Below are 19,627 nucleotides of genomic sequence, written 5' to 3'. Positions count from 1 at the left end.
TGGGCAGATCTATCAGGCCTTTGTCTGTACTTTTATAAGGCCCCATATTACAGCCAGGGCCAGTTCTATTTACAAAGGGGCCTCTGGGCAAAACCTGTGGGGCCCCCTGAACCTTACTCCTGTAATAGGCATTAGGGGCTCTTTATTTCTTGACAGATTTTACCCCCAGGGCCCCTGAGCTGGCTGCGGGGCTCCGCCAGGTCTCTCCGCCTACTTTAGTTTTGTTCTTGAGGCCACTGCAGAGGCTGCTGGGCTCCGCCAGGTCTCTCCGCCTACTTTAGTTTGGTTCTTGAGGCCACTGCAGAGTTTCCTGCAGCATAGAGACTCACCTGTCCTGACTGGTGCACTCCTCCATTATTCTGTGCATTCCCGCCTTCATCCTCACTGGGTGCCTTTCCTCTGTGGCCCAGCACATGTTATGTGAGCAGTGTAATGCCGCTGGGAGCTAAATTAATTTGTCAAGGATTCTTTAGAGGACCCCAGTGTAGGAGGGGGGAAGAAACACTGGGGGAGCCTCTGGACCATCCAGGGGGCTTCTCCCTACTTAGGTATCTACATTTTTTTTTCTCTATCATGATTTCAGGTACCCTTTAAAATATATTTTGTGTATGGCTTCTTTGTGTTAGTGTGGTGTAATAATCAGTGATGTTCTTCTTCCCTGCAGGACATACAGTGGGAAAGTGTTTCGTGCCACCTTGACATTTGTGGCCCTGTCATTGATTATACCGTCACTGGCAGCAGTCTGCCTTCTGGAGAGCCCCATAGAGCCTCAGACGCTAAGGTAAGCCCAATCAGTATTTTCTGCTTGCTCTTTTTCTTTAGTCTGGTTTCATACTGCAAACTGGTGGCAGCGATGCGGTCAGGACCGGATTTGTACTTTCCAGCGCCCTAGGCCAGCATTCACCAACCGCCCCCCCCCCCCCCATTTTGTCCAACTCTGACTAGTTTGAACGGGCCCCCCTCTGTTTTGCTGCTTTGCCCCGTTCAACAAAGAAGCAGCGCATGCTCTGGCCACTCCATGTAATTTTGCGCTCCTGTCTGCATGCACAGCAGGCGATCGTGTTCTGGGCTTGCATACTTCAGAAATGATGCTCATGTATGAGCAGCACTTGTCAAGTACACATACCCATAACACTCCCTCGGCTCCTGTGCACATGCATACAGGAGTGCAAAATCACAAGTAGCCCCAGTGGACAGCGCTGCTTCTTTGTCCTCTGTGCGACTTGCTGCCGTCAGAGCCACAAATAGGGGACAGTGTAGCACAATGCAGAGAAGCCCATCCAAAACAGAGAACAGGTAAGTAGAAGGATCCGACACTACACACACTGGCATAGATGTAGTGTAATGCTAGGTACACATGATGCAATTTTCTGACAGATTTACTGTCAGGTCGATTATTTCCATCATGTCTGATCTAATTTAAATTTTTCTATCAATTTGCTGTTCACTTCTATGAAAAATCATTCAGAAAATTGATTGGAAAGCAGATCGGACATGTTGGAAATAGTCCATCTTACAGTAAATCTGTGAGAAAATTGCATTGTGTGTACCCAGCGCTCAGGTGTACTTTACACAGTGACAATTTAGCACTTAAGACAGATCTTAAAATCAGTCAGCAGGAAGTTTTGTAACAGAATAACACTTTCTTTTGGCTAACCAAAAGAAAAACAGTGAGCCTTTGGTTAATGAGCCATCTTCAGACTTTGTTACTGTATACAAGATGTTAGGCACACAGCTATATATACAGTCAGCAGGAGATGCATTGATTGTTTTGTAAATATAAATAAATGTAACACAGTTGTCATTCTGTTTCAAAACATCTTGCTTTCAGTGATGGTCAACACAGTACTTTGCTGGCAAAAAAAAGCCAGGAAAGAGTTAAACTGTAGCACAAAGAATGTTGTTGTCATTCTCTAGGAGGAAAAAAAAAAGCCATAAATTGAACAGATCTGAGGTCTTTAACAGCACTGACCTACTAGTAATAAACTAACATCAGTCAAGGAGGGGGAGAGCTGCTAATTCCTGCCCGTGAATGCGTGCTGCATGAAAAAAACTAATCGGAACTCAAGAGTTCTGATACTTGAGCCCATATATTTTTCTTCTCACAGCAGATTGTTTGTCCCCTCTCATCATACAGGTCACAGCAGATGCTGACTGCCATAACACACACTTTGCACAAGTAAGAGAGATGTAGGGATCTCTGGAATTCAGGTAGACCAGAGCAAAGCAGGAGAGGTGATTTACTTTGACATGTGACCTCTTATCTCTCCAAGTCCTGCGCCCTGCTGATTTTTATCGCCCTAGGCCATGGCCTCTGTGACCTTTCCAGAAATCCGGCCCTGGATGCTGTGTGTTGCGCACGCCGCACCACCAGAAACAGGTGTTCAGGGAACACCGCATAAGTACGCAGTGTTCCCTGTCTGGCCACTAGCCAAGCAGGAAGTGATGCACTTGCCATCACATTCTGCTTCGGGTATGCGGTAGTGCATGGAAGCGTATTGTTAAAATACGCTTCCACGCATGCACGTTGCAACACCAACATTTTTAAAGTGTACCAGATACCATAAAAGTTGTATACATACCTGGGGCTTCCTCCAGTCCCATATGGTATCTCGTCTCTGGTTTCCTTTAACCACTTGAGGACTCAGCCTTTACCCCCCCCTTAAAGAGACACTGAAGCGGAAAAAAAATATGATATAGTGAATTGGTTGTGTACTATGAATAATTACTAGAAGATTAGCAGCAAAGAAAATATTCTCATACTTTTATTTTCAGGTATATAGTGTTTTTTCTAACATTGCATCATTCTATAATATGTGCAGATTACACAACACTCAGCATTCAAAATGAGTCTTTCAGAGCAGTCTGTGAAGTAATGACCTCTCCTCTAGCAGAGGAAAAGTAAATAGTCCAGGAACAGTTGAGATAATAAAAGTCAGATAACAGCCCTCTCCACGACTAACTTAGTCGGAGAGCTTAATGGCTTGTTTGCATAGAGATAACAACTGGGGTTTCTCAACTCTTCCTGTACTGGAAACAATTACACTGATGTATCTGATCTTAATGTTTTATTTCTTAGCTGTGCTACACATACAAATCATAATATCCTCATTTTTTTTTTTCGCTTCAGTGTCTCTTTAAGGACCAGCGCTGTTTTTTCCATTCAGACCACTGCAGCTTTAACGGTTTATTGCTCGCTCATACAACCTACCACCTAAATGAATTTTGCGTCCTTTTCTTCTCACTAATACAGCTTTCTTTTGATGCTATTTGATTGCTGCTGCGAGTTTTAGTTTTTATTATATTCATCAAAAAAGATGAATTTTATCAAAAAAATTACTTTTTTAACTTTCTGTGCTGACATTTTTCAAATAAAGTAATATTTCCTATACATTTGAGCGCGAAAGTTATTCTGCTACATGTCTTTGATTAAAAAAAAAACCATTCAGTGTATATTTATTGGTATGGGTAAAAGTTATAGCGTTTACAAACTATGGTGCCAAAAGTGAATTTTCCCATTTTAAAGCACCTCTGATTTTTCTGACTACCTGTCATGTTTCATGAGGTGCTAAAATTCCAGGATAGTATAAATACCCCCCAAATGACCCCATTTTGGAAAGAAGACATCCCAAAGTATTCACTGAGAAGCATGGTGAGTTCATAGAAGATTTTATTTTTTGTCACAAGTTAGCGGAAAATGACACTTCGTGACAAAAAAAAAAAAAAAAAAGTTTCCATTTCTGCTAACTTGTAACAAAAAAAAATGAAATCTGCCACAGACTCACCATGCCCCTCTCTGAATACCTTGAAGTGTCTATTTTTCAAAATGGGGTCATTTGTGGGGTGTGTTTACTGTCCTGGCATTTTGGGGGGTGCTGAATTGTAAGCACCCCTGTAAAGCCTAAAAGTAGTCATTGCACTGTGGGACCCTTAGCGCAGTTTGGCTGCAAAAAAGTGTCACACATATGGTATCGCCATACTCGGGAGAAGTAGTACAATGTGTTTTGGGGTGTATTTTTACACATACCCATGCTGGGTGGAAGAAATATCTCTGTAAATGACAATTTTTTTTTGATTTTTTTTTTTTACACACAATTGTCCATTTACAGAGAGTTTTCTCCCACCCAGTATGGATATGTATAAAAATACACCCCAAAACACATTGTACTACTTCTCCTGAGTACGGCGATACCACATGTGTGGCACTTATTTGCACCCTAACTGCGCTAAGGGGCCCAGAGTCCAATGAGTACCTTTAGCATTTCACAGGTCATTTTGCGACATTTGGTTTCAAGACTACTCCTCACGGTTTAGGGCCCCTAAAATGCCAGGGCAGTATAGGAACCCCACAAATGACCCCATTTTAGAAAGAAGACACCCCAAGGTACTCCATTAGGAGTATGGTGAGTTCATAGAAGATTTTACTTTTTGTCACAAGTTAGCGGAAAATTTTTTTTATTGTTTTTTTTTACCAATTGTCATTTTCCGCTAACTTGTGACAAAAAATAAAATCTTCTATGAACTCACCATACTCCTAACGGAATACCTTGGGATGTCCTCTTTGTAAAATGGGGTCATTTGTGGGGAGAGGACGTCAGGATGTGTGCTCCTAATCCATTGATAGCAGCCTCGGACTGACCCACCGAAGTACCGAGGATTTGCTCGGTAGTCCCCGCCTCCACATCTCCAGTGGGCCCCTCCTCCACTCCTAGGGTGAACAAATCCCAGCCTGCAGCACAACGTTTCTCCTCTCAGCGTATGAATCATTCATGCTGAGAGTCTGCTGCAGGCTCAGGCTGGGCTGTGTGTGTCATGTAGCTCCGCCCCCCTGTGATGCTGGGCTGGGGCGGCAAGGTTCAAAGGCTCCAGCTCAGCATGAAGAAGAAATACACATCGGCCAGCCAGTAAAAGAAGTGAAGTGCGGGAGCGGGACTCAGGAAGAGGTAGGGGCCAGTGCCACTGAAAGAAGGGGTGGGAGAATGATGAGCTGCAGCAGCTTCTTCCCCAGACCATCAGAACTAAATTGCCATCGCTACTGCAGCCATTTAAACAGGGGCTGAGAATGATCCTGCCTTCCACCCTGACTGTCACTCTCTGCTGCCCTGTTATAAGTTATGGAGGTGTCTAGTTTCCCCCTGCAGTAGTGAACTTGGCTGTAGCTGCTCTAACCCCGCCCCCTGCTCTGTCCTGTGCTACGTGAGCCTTGTGGAGCTGCTGGGGCTGATGGTCAGAAGGCCTCAGCAAACATACACCATGCAGTGTTCCCTGAGTGTGGCTGCAGCATGGAGAAGAGAGGCAGGTGAGAGACTGGTCTGTTGTGAATTGCCTGGCTGCTATATCCCTAATCACCCTCCCCACAAGATGCTCAGCAGGCTGTATGTGTTCTGTACTGTCTCCAGTCACCTCGGCTCTGGCAGCTGCACGTTTATCTACTCTGTGACCTTTGCTGACATATCACCCTGATTTGCATCCACACAGGCAGCCCATCCAGCACCCAGCAGCATGATATCTGACTCTGCTTAGTCACATGTAGCCCTTCATATCTGTATTCCTAAACGCTGCAGAACTTCTGCCTCCTCTGTAACCCAGGCAAGGCTCATACTGTAGCCTGCCACAAGGTAGTTTGAGCACTGAGGTGTTGGGAGGATTAGAGAGTACAGCTGATATAGGGAAAGTGGGCTTCAGATGGTTAATTTTGCACTTTTAAGCCCCATCTACACGATACGATTCTTTGTCCGATTCGATTACAATTCTATTTATGATCCGATTTAAATCCAATATGTCCGATCGGGATTCGATTCAATTCGATTTGCCATTGTTTTGCAATGGCAAATCAAATTGAATCAAATCGAATCCTGATCAGACATGTCGGATTTAATTGGATCGTAAATAGAATCGTAATCGAATCGCACAAATAATCATATCGTGTAGATGGTGCTTTAAGGGAACAACAAGCCAGATAATGGGGTCAGGTAGGGCTGGGAACTGTGGAAGTCCTGTCAGTTGGTCCAAGGTTTTGTGACGAGGATTCCTGCAGACAATGAATAAAGTATTGTGAGTGTCACTGATGTGCACCGTATAAGGGCATGATACAGCAACAGCTTCGTTCCCTCCTTGCTGATGCCAGGTAGCCATTGCCCTGTCAAATTGTTGTGGAACAGGATGGGAATTAGGGGCTCTGTCTGTGGAGGTGGCCATGGACCGGATAAGAGATGCCAACTTCTGCATTGTTATAGTGCAGGCTACAAACCCCAATACCGTCCCGTTCCAAAATGCTTTACATTACACCTCCATCAGGGCCATGTGAGTCAGGACATGGACTTCAGAATCCCCATCTACTCCATTATGTTCAGGCATCACAGCTCAGAGCATTAACTGAGAGACTCACAAATATTATGTACGAGGAGTCCATGTCATGTCGTATTGATTTAATTTTACAAAAATGAGAACTGATTTAAGCCAATTAACTTATCTGAATGTTTTTGTGATGTGGGAGGAAACCGTAATGCTCGGATAAAACCCACACAGACACGAGAACATACAAGCTCCATGCAGTAGTGCCCTAGCGGGGATTCAAACTGGGGACGCAGTGCTGCAAGGCGAGAGTACTAACCACTACGCCACCGTGCTGCTGACATGCCAGATCCATGGGATGAGAAGGGAGGGGGGGAGAGGTTGTAACAGGATTTATACTTCTTAAGCCCCCATTAGTCTGTCAGCTCCCTCAGTGTTTTTACTTTACCCTCCATTCTGCCATTATCAGCCCAGTAGTAGTGGACTACTGCGCACGCACAGCACTGGCCACACGCCTCCTCAATTGTGCATCATTGCCAGTAACGTTCTGTGTCTGTGCAGTTAAAGCAGAACTGAAAAAAAAAAGTTTGACTTGTCTGGTGCTTCTGCAATCCCCTTGTAGCCTTCCTGTCCGATGCCGGTCCTCCTTGATCCTCCTTTCTCCCACCCCAAGCTACTTTCAGCTCGGTCAACTTGGCAACTGCTCCTGCATGCCCCGGGCCACACGTATCTTTCTCTGCAATAGCGCAGGACACTTTTGCAGGCAGGAAAGAAACGGGTGACTTGCCATCGATTTACAAGTCCACAGTACCAAAAGTAGCTAGCGGCGGGAGAACGGAGGAATGTGGAGGACCAACGCGGGACAGGAAGGCTGCAAGGGGCTGTCAGAAGCAACAGGTAAGTAAAACACTTTGTTTTTTTATTACAGTTCCGATTTAAGGCTTTTGGCTGCGCAGGCGCAGAATACTCTTGAATATGGGAGCACGATTGAGGAGACTCTGGGGCAACGCATGCGCAATAGTCCCGACTGAGCTGAGTTGTGGACTTTACTAGAGCTGACAGCGGCAGAACAGAATGGACCAGATGGACACTGAGGAGTTGATGGACCACAGGGACTAGAATAAGCCCCAGGTAAGTATAACTCTTCTTCTCCCCCTGATGACAGCCTGGCTGTGGAATTAAGGACCACTAGACACCAGGGAACTGTATAGGGGAAAGAGGGGACAATTAGACACCAGTGAACTGTATAGAGGCAGAAGGGCCACTAGATTATAGGGAACTGTATAGGGGAGGGTGCACAAGATGCCAGGAAACTTGTATAGGGCAAGGAGGAGGTCCACTAGACACTAGGAAACTGTATAGGAAAGGAAGGTCCACTAGACTTCAGGGAACTGTATGGGGAAGTTGGGCCACTAGAATTCAGGGAACTGCATAAGGGAGGGTGGACCCCTAGACTCCAGGGAATTGTATAAGGGAGGGAAGGGTCCACTTGATGCCAGGGAAATGTATATTGGAGGGAGGAGGTCCACTAGACTCTTCAGGATTGCTGCATTTCTTACTACTTGGAGATACTTGACATTAATTGTCATTGCTCACAATCAAATGATTGCCACCATATCTTGCCTAGTGTGCTATATTTGTATGATGCATTTATATCTTCTGCAGCACTTAACAGAGTACAACGTCATGTCACTGACTGTCCTCAGAGAAACTCACTCTAATCCTACCATAGTCATAGTCTAATGTCCTACCATATTATTATAATATATTTATATAGCACTGACATCTTCTGCAGCACTGTACAGAGTACACACTCATGTCACTGACTGTCCTCAGAGGAGCTCACAATCTAATTCTAGCATAGTCATAGTGTAATGTCCTACCATATTATTATTATGTATTTATATAGCAGTGACATCTCCTGCAGCACTTTACAGAGTACATAGTCATGTCACTGACTGTCCCCAGAGGAGCTCACAATCTAATTCTAGCATAGTCATAGTGTAATGTCCTACCATATTATTATTATGTATTTATATAGCAGTGACATCTTCTGCAGCACTTTACAGAGTACATAGTCATGTCACTGACTGTCCCCAGAGGAGCTCACAATCTAATCCTACCATAGTCATAGTCTAATGTCCTATCATATTATTATTATTATTTATTTATATAGCACTGACATCTTCTGCAGCACTTTACAGCGTACATAGTCATGTCACTGACTGTCCTCAGAGGAGCTCAGTCTAATCCCTACCATAGTCATAGTCTAATGTCCTACCATATTATTATTATGTATTTATATAGCACTGACATCTCCTGCAGCACTTTACAGAGTACATAGTCATGTCACTGACTATCCTCAGAGGAGCTCACAATCTAATCCTACCATAGTCATAGTCTAATGTCCTACCATATTATTATTATGTATTTATATAGCACTGACATCTTCTGCAGCACTTTACAGAGCACATAGTCATGTCACTGGCTGTCCTCAGAGGAGCTCACAATCTAATTCAACCATAGTAATAGTCTAATGTCCTACCATATTATTATGTATTTATATAGCACTGACATCTTCTGCAGCACATTACAGAGTACATAGTCATATCACTAACTGTCCTCAGAGGAGTTCACAATCTAATCCTACCATAGTCATAGTCTAATGTCCTACCATCCTACCATATTATTATTATGTATTTATATAGCACTGACATCTTCTGCAGCACTTTACAGAGCACATAGTCATGTCACTGGCTGTCTTCAGAGGAGCTCACAATCTAGTTCAACCATAGTAATAGTCTAATGTCCTACCATATTATTATGTATTTATACAGCACTGATATCTCTTGCAGCACATTACAGAGTACATAGTCATGTCACTGTCCTCAGAGGAGCTCACACTCTAATCCTACCATAGTCATAGTCTAATGTCCTACCATATTATTATTATGCATTTATATATCACTCAAATCTTCTGCAGCACTTTACAGAGTACATAGTCATGTCACTGACTGTCCTCAGAGGAGCTCACAATGTAATCAATTTCATATGTATGGTAACTAGGACATTACTTTATATTAATATTACTTTATATAAATACTATGCAAAGATGTTCTGGGCAGCGGTGTCTCAATTACAATGCTGCTATGTACATTTGGCCCTGTCAATGATACCTCACGGCCACGCCCACCTTCTGGTACATGGTCACACCCCCTTTTCAACGCAATCATGGGATGTGTGGGCCCCAGGTTGAAATTTCTCTGGTGGGCCCCCAGGGTCCCAGTCCGACCCTGATTGATAGGTTTGATGCAATGAATGTGTTTGCATGTCTGCACTATGCATGTTACAGGGCCAGAGTTAGGACACCTATGTTTACCTGGGTACTTCTGCGCAGTATAGGTGACTAAGCATAAGAATGCATTCTTCTGTGAACTAAAACCCCGTCTTTTAACTTAGCTGTAGGGATAACAGTTGTGCCTGGATGAGTGAATCTGTGAATGCATTTGTTTGAACATTTGCATGTGAGAGTGCGAAGGGTTAATAGATTTTTGCTGTTTTCTAGCCACATCCCCTTCAGCACCTCCCTTTCCTTAACTTATTTAATGTCCTAAATAGATGCGATGTGCCTGGATATATGTATTTTGGACATAGGAGCTGCCACCCCAAAAATCCAAACCCACCAGCTCGTATGCCCAGGCAATCCTGATTTATTCATCCACATCGATCGATGTGAATGGAGAAATCATTGCTTGAGTTCTTTTTTGATACAAAGTGCTTGCCAAAGCATATGAACCCCAACACCACTCCTTGGCCCATATGCCTCGGCAAACGTATCGTTTTTACTGTGGAGGAGAAATCTCGTCCTACAGCGCTGCATGCACCGATTTTGTGTAACCTGACAGAAGCGCAATGCTTCTGTCAGGATGCATCATCAGTGCTGCAGCTGATTGGTCGGTTGGAAAAAAAGAGAGAAGAAGGAAAAAAAAAAAAAAAGCAAGCAGCAAAGCACTTCAATAACATTAACTTTTTAAACTTTATTACCGTATTTTTCGGACCATAAGACGCTCTGGACCATTAGACGCACCCAGGTTTAGAGGACAAAAACCAGGAAAAAAATGTTTTATTAAACCTGGTGCATCCATGGAGCAGGGGCATCTTGTGCATCTTCTCCTTCCCTTAATTATGTCCCCCTTTTGTAGTTTGTGTGTCTCCTTTCTGTCCTCTTCTGCCCTGCCTGTGTCCTCTGTCCCCATCTCTGCCCCTGTCCTTGTCCTATGTGCCTGATGTTTCCCTATATGTGCCTGTTTCCTCATCCCTGCCCCCTGCGTCATTATCTATTCCCCTGGTGTCCTTTATATTTGCCCCCAGTGTCCTTATAGCCGCCCCCTGTACTTATAGCTGGCCCCAGTACATATAGCTGCCCCCCTGTACATATAGCTGCCACCCTGTACTTATAGCTGCCCCCTGTCCTTATAGCTTCCCCCTGTAGTTATAGCTGCCCCCCAGTGTCCTTATAGCTGCCCCCTGTACATTTAGCTGCCCCCAGTGTGCTTATAGCTGCCCCCTGTACATATAGCTGCCCCCCCCCCTGTACATATAGCTGCCTCCCTTACATATAGCTGTCCCCCCCATTCATATAGCTGCCTCCTGTACATATAGCTGCCCCCCTGCAGTTATAGTTTCCCCCCCCCTGTACTTATACTTTTCCCCCCTGCACTTATTTATTTCTGCCCCCCCCCCCTGTACTTATAGCTGTCCCCCCTGTCCCCCCCCCTGTACTTATCCTTTTCCCCCCTGCACTTATTTATTTCTGCCCCCCCCCCCCCCCCCCCCCCTGTACTTATAGCTGTCCCCCGTGTAGTCATATCGGCTTCCCCGAGCGCCGCTGTGTCCCGCCTGCCTCTATGTAGCGTTATGCTTACCCCCGTGTATTTATAGCTGTCCCCCGTGTAGTCATATCGGCTTCCCCGAGCGCCGTCCTTAATGCTCTGTGTCCCGCCTGCCTCTATGTAGCGTGAGGCTTACCCCATAACGCCGCTATGAGTAGCGGTAATCCTCCTTGTAAAGCCGCTGAGGGATTCACGCACGCAGGCAAAGTATTTCCCTCTTCACTTCCGCATATGTCACTAATGCGGAAGTGAAGAGGGAAATACTTTGCCTGCGTGCGTGAATCCCTCAGCGGCTTTACAAGGAGGATTACCGCTACTCATAGCGGCGTTATGGGGTAAGCCTCACGCTACATAGAGGCAGGCGGGACACAGAGCATTAAGGACGGCGCTCGGGGAAGCCGATATGACTACACGGGGGACAGCTATAAATACACGGGGGTAAGCATAACGCTACATAGAGGCAGGCGGGACACAGCGGCGCTCGGGGAAGCCGATATGACTACACGGGGGACAGCTATAAGTACAGGGGGGGGCAGAAATAAATACACCGGGGGCAGCCACAAGTGAACCACATAAGGAGCCGGGGGAAAACAAGATAAACGCCTGGGGACATTGCCGACAAGCAGATCGGAATGTTCCACTTCCACTTCTTAAGGGGAGGCAGGTCTGTTTTGGCACATTTGGACCATAAGACACACCAATATTTTCCCCCTCTCTTTGAGGGAAGAAAAGTGCGTCTTATGGTCCGAAAAATACGGTAAATATGTTCAAACCAAACAATAACATTGGTAACCAAATATTAACTTTTTTGCTTACCTGGTTTTTTTTTTTTTGTTTTGTTTTTTTACTTGCGAGCTGAGGATAAAATTCTCCTCCCCCATGGGTCAATGTGCAAAGTGCAAATCGCACAGATATGTGGCGAAGTACATTATGCATTCTGTCCCAAGTGAAAGGAGAGGTTTCTGGCAGGCCAGTGTATTTGGATCTCTCAAAACCTGATGTTTGGGTTCACACTGCATACCGGCCTATCCGGTCGGTCGAGCCCGCCGCACCGTCTCGCCCAAAATAGATCTTCAGGGAATACCACAAGAGTAGCATTCGGCCTAGTAATTAACTGCGTCGCCGTAGACTAACATGACTTCCGGGCCGACCCAAATTGCCGCAGAACCCACGCAGTAACGTAGGCATGCACTAGCGTTAAGTCAAGCACTTCCGGCGTAGGGGGGGGACTGCAAAGTGTGACTTTTGCTAGGCAATTTGCCCTAACGCATCGCGCCAGTGTGAAATAGCACTGAGAGACCCTTGTGTGCCTATTGCTGTGTCTGTAGTTCCCTAGGTTCTAAAAGTGTGCCTTCTCGTGGTACCTCTCATAACACTCCCCTAGGCATAGGCCAGGCTGGTCAGCACAGGAGGGACAGTAAACGGGGGTGTCACGCCTTATTCCAGCCCTGCTGCAGACACAACATCTTTTTCTGGGGTTGCGTTGAGTTGGGGTACTGGGAATCGGGTAGGCGTAATGCCTTCCATGCAGCCGGCTAGTTGCATTTGGGGGTTGGGCTCTGGCACCTTCTGGATACAGGAGTGCCGAAACGATCTCTTCCTGGAATTGAAGGAAAGATCCAGTTCTCCCAGCCTTACTGTAGAGAACAAAGCTGTTGTACGTCGCCAATTGAATTAAATACACAGACACTTTCTTATACCAGCGTCTGGTTTTCCGGGAAATTAAATAGGGCCCTAACATCTGGTCATTGAAGTCCACCCCTCCCATGTTGGCATTATAGTTGTGGATGGCGAGGGGCTTTTCAATGACCTCTGTTGCCCGTGTAATTTGTACTGTCGTGTCTGTGTGAATGGTAGACAGAAGGTAAACGTCCCTCTTGTCCTTCCATTTCACCGAGAGCAAGTCATCGGTACACAAGGCGGCCCTCTCCCCCCGTTAAAGTCTGGTGTTAACGAGCCGTTGGGGGAAGCCCCGGCGACTAGGCCGCACGGTGCCACAGCATCGGATTCCTTCTAACTTTAAGTGCTGAAAGAGGGCCACACTTGTGTAAAAGTTGTCCACATAAAGATGGTACCCCATATGGAACAAGGGTGACACCAAGTCCCACACAATCTTTCCACTGCTCCCCAGGTAGTCAGGACATCCGACCGGCTCCAATTTTTAGTCTTTTCCCTCATAGACCCTAAAACGAGATGTATAGCCTGTGGCCCTATCACAGAGCTTATACAGTTTCACCCCATACCGGGTGCGCTTGCTTGGGATGTACTGTTTGATGCCAAGGCGCCCGGTAAAATGTACGAGGGACTCGTCTACACAGATGTTCTGTTCAGGGGTATAAGCATGTGCAAATGTGGATGACAGGTGGTCTATGAGGGGCCGAATTTTGTGGAGCCGGTCATAAGCTGGGTGGTCTCTTGCATGACAGGTGTCGTTGTCATTGAAATGCAGGAAGCGCAGGATGATCTCAAATCGCGCCCTGGACATGGCAGCAGAGAACACGGGCATGTTATGTATTGGGCGTGTAGACCAATAAGAGCGCAATACATTTTTTTTGGTAATACCCATGTTGAGGAGAAGGCCCAAAAAAATTTTAAGTTCGGAAACTTGGAGTGGTTTCCACCGAAAAGGCTGGGCGTGGCAGCTTTTCGGGAGGGGCGGTTATAAATTGTGTGGCATATAGGTTGGTCTCAGCCACAATAAAGTCAAGGAGATCCTGGGTGAGGAACAGTTCAAAAAAGTCTAGGGCCTATCCTAGTTCAACTGTCTCCACCTGGACTCCAGACTGGGGGCAGTACGGGTGTGGCGGGATCAGGGGAATGCCAATCAGGGTTTGCCAGCACCTCTGGAAAACGAATGGGCGTACGGGCCCGTCTACTTGGTGGCTGCGAATCGGGTCTTAATTCACGTACCACCGAACCAGTTTCTACTTCCAGGCTGGTGTTCGCCACTTCTACGGAAGTACTGGTGTTGAGAGGTCCAGGAGATGCTGCGCTGCTGGTGCATGCCTCACCAAGAAAAATCAGATCAGCGCCAGCATCACTCTGCTGCCCTTGAGACTGATCTTCCGCCACCTGCAGTCCAGTGACATGGGGTGTGGTACGCCTGGCTCTAGCCGGGACCTCAACCTCGTCATCGGAACTATCGGTCAGAGAGCCACTGCTGTCTACAGGATCGTACTCTGAACCAGAAGATTCGTCGAATAACTCGACCCAATTATCCTCATCCGACTGGTCCATGTACCTGTAGATGTCTTCATTGGAAAACCTCTTTTTTGCCATGGTTACCTGCTAAATTTAGGAGTTATTCCTCTGAGACTACCCAGGAAAAGGAGCACCTACCTAGCGAAAGGGAGTACTTGAGAGGTAGAAAGCTGTGGTCACTGAGTTTTGATTAAAAAAAAATCAAAACTGCTGTTTACAGTGCCACAGTTTTAGTGTACAGTGTTTTTTGCAGTGATCAGAAAAAATAAATGTCTGTCACTGCGGTGGGGCGGGCTGAACGCAGTGCAAGCGCAAACACTGCGGTTTTTTGTGGATCCTAGTGACCCAATATAGATCTGACTGTGATCACTAATGATCACTTACAGATACTATATAGTACCAATGCTGATTAGCGACAGTGATGACGCTAATTAGTGACTGTGGTGCAGTGGGCTGAGCACTAACTGACACTAACAACTCTTTTGCCTAGCTAACTGGCCTAACTGTTACCACTAGTGATACTAAAAAAGTGACAGTTTTCACTGATCACTGTTTTTAGATCACTAGGATAGTGATGGTGAGGGGGGGGGGGGGGGGGTTGGGGATCAGAGAGCAATCACAAATAATCAAAAACAATCACGAGGCAATTACAACACAATTACAGCAATCTGCGCAATCAAAGCCAATCAAGGAGCAATTGAATCCAATAACACGACAATCAAAAACCAATTACGTGACAATCGAAGCCAATCACACGACAATCGATGCCAATCACAGTACAATTGAGACAATTGTAGCCAAACAAAGCACAATCAAGCCTTACAGACAGGAGATAAGATACACAATGGCAGGGGGGAGAATATACGCAAGGAAGGTGTGGGGAGGATCTGAAGGGGTGGGGGGTGATCAGATACCCCTAAGGGGTAGTTGGGGGTCTGATCTGATGGATAGGAGTGAAAGGTGGTGACAGGGGTGATAGATGGGTTATTGACGGGTGATAAGTGGGTGTTTACAGGGAAAAACAGATGCAAACAATGGACTGCTGATGTGATCAGGGGGGGGGGGGGTCTCGGGGGGATCTGAAAGGGTGGGTGGGTGATCAGAAGCCCCTAAGGGGCAGTTGGAGGTCTGATCTGATGTGGGGCAGTGACAGGTGGTGACAAGGGATGATTGACAGGTGACTGATAGGTGATTGACAGCTGATCAGTGGGTGATTACAGGGAGATAGATAGATGCAGTATACGGGGGGGGGGGGGGGGGGGTCAGGGGTGGGGGAGATCTGAAGGGGTGGGGGGGGGGTGATCAGATACCCCTAAGGGGTAGTTGGGGGTCTAATCTGATGGATGGGAGTGACAGGTGTTGACAGGGGGTGATAGATGGGTTATTGATGGGTGATAAGTGGGTTTTTACAGGGGGGGTGGGGGGTGATCAGATAACCCTAAGGGGTAGTTGGGGGTCTGATCTGATTGATAGGAGTGACAGGTGGTGACAGGGATTGATTGATGGGTGATATGAGGGGTGGTTGGGTCTAAGCTGCGTGCTGCAGGGGTGTACAGGGGGGGGGTCTGATGGGTGCTGCGGGTGACCGGGGGGGTCTGTGGGGCTCCTAAGGTGTGTGGTGTGTGACTCACTGTGCCTGCTCTCCTCGCCGGTGATCGATCGCTAAGTGTGACCACCATCGGGGAGGCAGGCAGTATAATACAGTTTGTTAGGTAAACAAACTGTATTATACGTTTTTAAGTGGCTGGTTTGAAAAGTTACAACCCGCCGGCGCTGCAGATTGGCCAGCGGGTTGTAGTCACAAGGGGGCGGCACCACGCGATCGCTGATTAATTACCGAGAACCTGGCGACGCAGATGTGCGTCACTGGTCCTCCAAGAGCCACTTTGCCGACGCGCGTTATGAGTGCGCGGTCGGCAAGTGGTTAAATCCCCCACGTCGCCGTAGAGTAACATGACTTTTGGTCCGACACAGAGCGACCGCAAGTACGCGCGTTAAGGTAGTTTTGTCCTAGCATCGGGGATGCGGCAAAAACATCACTTGCACCGTACCGTGGCAGTATGATAGTCTCCATAGACTTTCATTGCCCGGCGGTGGGGTGCTGTAAAAATACCGCACCACCCCGGTGTGAAAGGGCCCCGACTATATTTGTTCATCACATACATTTCTTATCTGACTACAGTGGAAATAAGCAATTTTTGGATCAATTGAATATTAGCAACACAAAAAGGGTGAAGAGGCACACAGGAAGGATAAAATTCTGTTAAAACCAAATAAGATAAAAATAAAATGGAGGTGGCTAACCTCTGAATTGACACTAAAAGGTATTGCAAGAAAGATTTATTTTGCGCAAGCAATATGTATCGTGGGTACAAGCTCACTTCCTCCACTACACCTCCTCTGTAGTAGCCAAAAGCCTTCCTGAGGGACTTTTCACCTTTGTTGTATCACCTTTGGGGAGGAGGTTGGTTCTTGGTCTAGAGTGGTTTGGCCACGACTAGTACCAGTACCCCTTTTTTTTTTTTTTTTTTTTTTCTCCCAAGAGAGCAACCCAAGTGGAGATGGGTTTAATTCTCCACCTGCCTACTGTTGGTTGGTTGCGCTTTCATGCAACCAATCTTTGTGAGTACTATTTTATACCTCTTCAGATCTCCATTTTAGTGACATATTGCACTACTGGGCTCCCATTGTCTTTGTTTTTTTTTGTTTTTTTTCTTAAGGTGTAAAGTCACCTCATCTACTCTTTAATATTAGCAAGAAAAGTAGCTGACTTGAGATGTTTAGAAAACTGTAGTTCTTGTCATTGGGAGTCAGCATCTGATAACAAAACAGTTCCACACTCTGTAACACTGAGCATAGGGAGCTCAAAACTAAATAGCATTTTCCTGTGCTGTGATTGCATTTGCATTTTTCCAACAGTTCTGTTCTGGGGGGAAAACCTTACACAGGGAAATCACAAGAAAATCACATAGCCCGGAGTTTGGAATGTAGTTTTCTTGTGCTCCCATCAACTTTAACCCAAATGCAGAAAAATTGCAGCATGCACTATGTTTGTGTACAAATCGAATTGCATCAGTTGGAAACGGACACTGCAATTACAATGATAATCATAGTGCCATTGTCAGGCCCGGATTTACATCACTGGAGCCTATAGGCACAGATGTCCTGGCGCCCTACACTTTGCCCTCCATGAACCCACAAACCCCCACCAAATTGCACTGCAAGTGTGCTGGCTGTCACTTATCCCTTACTTCCCTTGACCATCATAAGTAGCTACAGATGTCCCCTAGCATTAGGTAGCCAGAGGTACCCTGAGTATTAAGTAGCTAGGGATGCCTACTGCCCCTGATTGAAGAGATATTTTGTCAGTGGAATGCAGAGACCCAGGTGAGTAACATTTCAATTATGCTCTGCACAGGGAAGCAGGGAGGAAGGCGCTCAGGGAGGGTAGTGAGCCGCCTCTCCATCATCCATCATCAGTCGCCTGTAGGCACGTGCCTACAGTGCCTTATGGTAAATCCGGCCCTGTCCGTTGTGATTGTTGAATCACGTGTAATCCAATTTCCTGATTCAAACATGGTCAGTGGAAAAGGTCTTCTACACTCTCCAGCCCTTGAGAAACTCAGTAATTCCTATTCATAGCCAGACAATAATACAGTTAGTTGTGTTATAGCAGTGAGTTTGTGACACATAAGAGCTTTCCTGATCAGTAGGCATCATTATTATAAGAGACTGACAGGAAATAGTCATTTTGTAGCAGCTTGATGTTTACGTTGTGCAGGGTAGCTAGTTTGAAGAAATGTCTGAAACACATCTAACAAGACCAAAGTGGCTTCTTGAAACCTTTTATAATCACAACAGGTACCTACGCGTTGTCTTTGAGTCCTATTATCCCTTTCACATGCAGCAAATGCTTCCACCCTGACACCCCTGTTCTGCTTGGAAATGTTTTCTTCTGCAGCACAGTAGCCAAGTGCTCAGCACTCTCACCTTGCAGCTCTAGAGTCCTGTGTTTGAACCCCAGCCAGGATGCTGTCTGCTTGTTGTTTGTATGTTCATTAAGGCTAATTTCACACATGGTGCGGTGCGATTTTCCTGCAACATGAGAGGCAGGGGCGACAGGGTAACATACATAGATGTCCACTACCTCCCCTTCCCTTACTGTCACCTGTTCTCTGCTGGACAGGAAATAGATCACTGGATTATCATCACTATATGCGCTGCACCGCAACCACGATGGACAGCTCACACATATTGTGTTGCCATTCACAATCCTTGCTGCATAGTCCGTGTGGTAATCACAGACCATGCAGCAACGTATTGCAGACTTTGCAGTGGCTATGCGGCACTTCTGTTGCATCACATTAAGGGCTTGATTCACTAAGACAAATGGCATGCCTTACCAGAGTTAAGGTGCCTTATCAGAGTAGCATAGCGAGCGTTACGAACTTATGCCTGCTGATTGGCAATGAGGAGAGCTCCACTCGTCCTGCCCTGGGCCCCTGCAGGTCCAATCACTTTAAAGGACATTATCTCCGCACTTTGGCCCAATAGGCTGCCTTCGTACTGGTAAAAACAGGAGAAAAGACACAGGGAGCTCAATCTGGTGTAGTATTGTTTGGTTGTATAGGATAAGAATGCATGATACAAATATATATTCACAGGTGTGGATTGCCACCAGATGCCACCATTCTTGAGGGCATGTGGAAAAGTACCATTTCCACTCTGCCTTTCAGGTGTAGAGAAAAGGTCGCTGCTCCAAAAACGGTGGTATCTCACAATTAATTCTGTACGGTATTTTACAGTAAAATAATTTTGGCTTTTTTACCCCTGGGCGCCTCCTGGAACTAAGAGTCTATAAAAAAGGAACTCACAAGAAGTATCTCTATAAAAAGATGTTAAATTGTATTTCTTTTTTTTCATATTAAAGGCTTTATTGAAGAGATTATCAATTGTAACAACATCCTATGCCAGTCAAATAGCACATCAATTATACAAGTGATTTGCATACAGAGTCTAATTAACATAAACTAAAAATAGAAAAAGGAAGAAAACAAACACAAAAGGAAAGAATAAAAATGCGGCCGGGGAGCTTGGCCCGTAAGAATGGACCATTCAACCTGGGAAATGGGGCACAATTGAATTTTATTTCATAAGCACTATGACAACGCGTTTCTCAGCAACAGCCGCTTCCTCAGGTCAAGTTTGTGCCACAAAGGCTAGTGTCCGGGTCTGTAGAG

General features: G+C 46.0%; 1 protein-coding gene across 3 annotated transcripts in view; it reads left to right on the top strand.

Annotated features, from left to right (window-relative positions):
• APMAP (adipocyte plasma membrane associated protein) overlaps positions 1-19,627 on the top strand; it is a 51,525-nt gene that overhangs the window by 12,621 nt on the left and 19,277 nt on the right. For 2 of the 3 annotated variants that reach the window (XM_068232231.1, XM_068232232.1), the window contains exon 2: positions 665-781. In XM_068232231.1, the coding sequence (XP_068088332.1) occupies positions 665-781 (117 nt within the window). Of the gene's footprint in view, positions 1-664; positions 782-5,206; positions 5,300-19,627 lie in introns of those variants that run through there. The other variant, XM_068232233.1, reaches the window with a different exon arrangement.

The sequence above is a fragment of the Hyperolius riggenbachi genome, chromosome 4, assembly GCF_040937935.1.
Source record: "Hyperolius riggenbachi isolate aHypRig1 chromosome 4, aHypRig1.pri, whole genome shotgun sequence".
Lineage (NCBI taxonomy): Eukaryota > Metazoa > Chordata > Amphibia > Anura > Hyperoliidae > Hyperolius > Hyperolius riggenbachi.
Note: the sequence above shows the minus strand (reverse complement) of the source record. Positions and strands in the feature narration are given on the sequence as shown.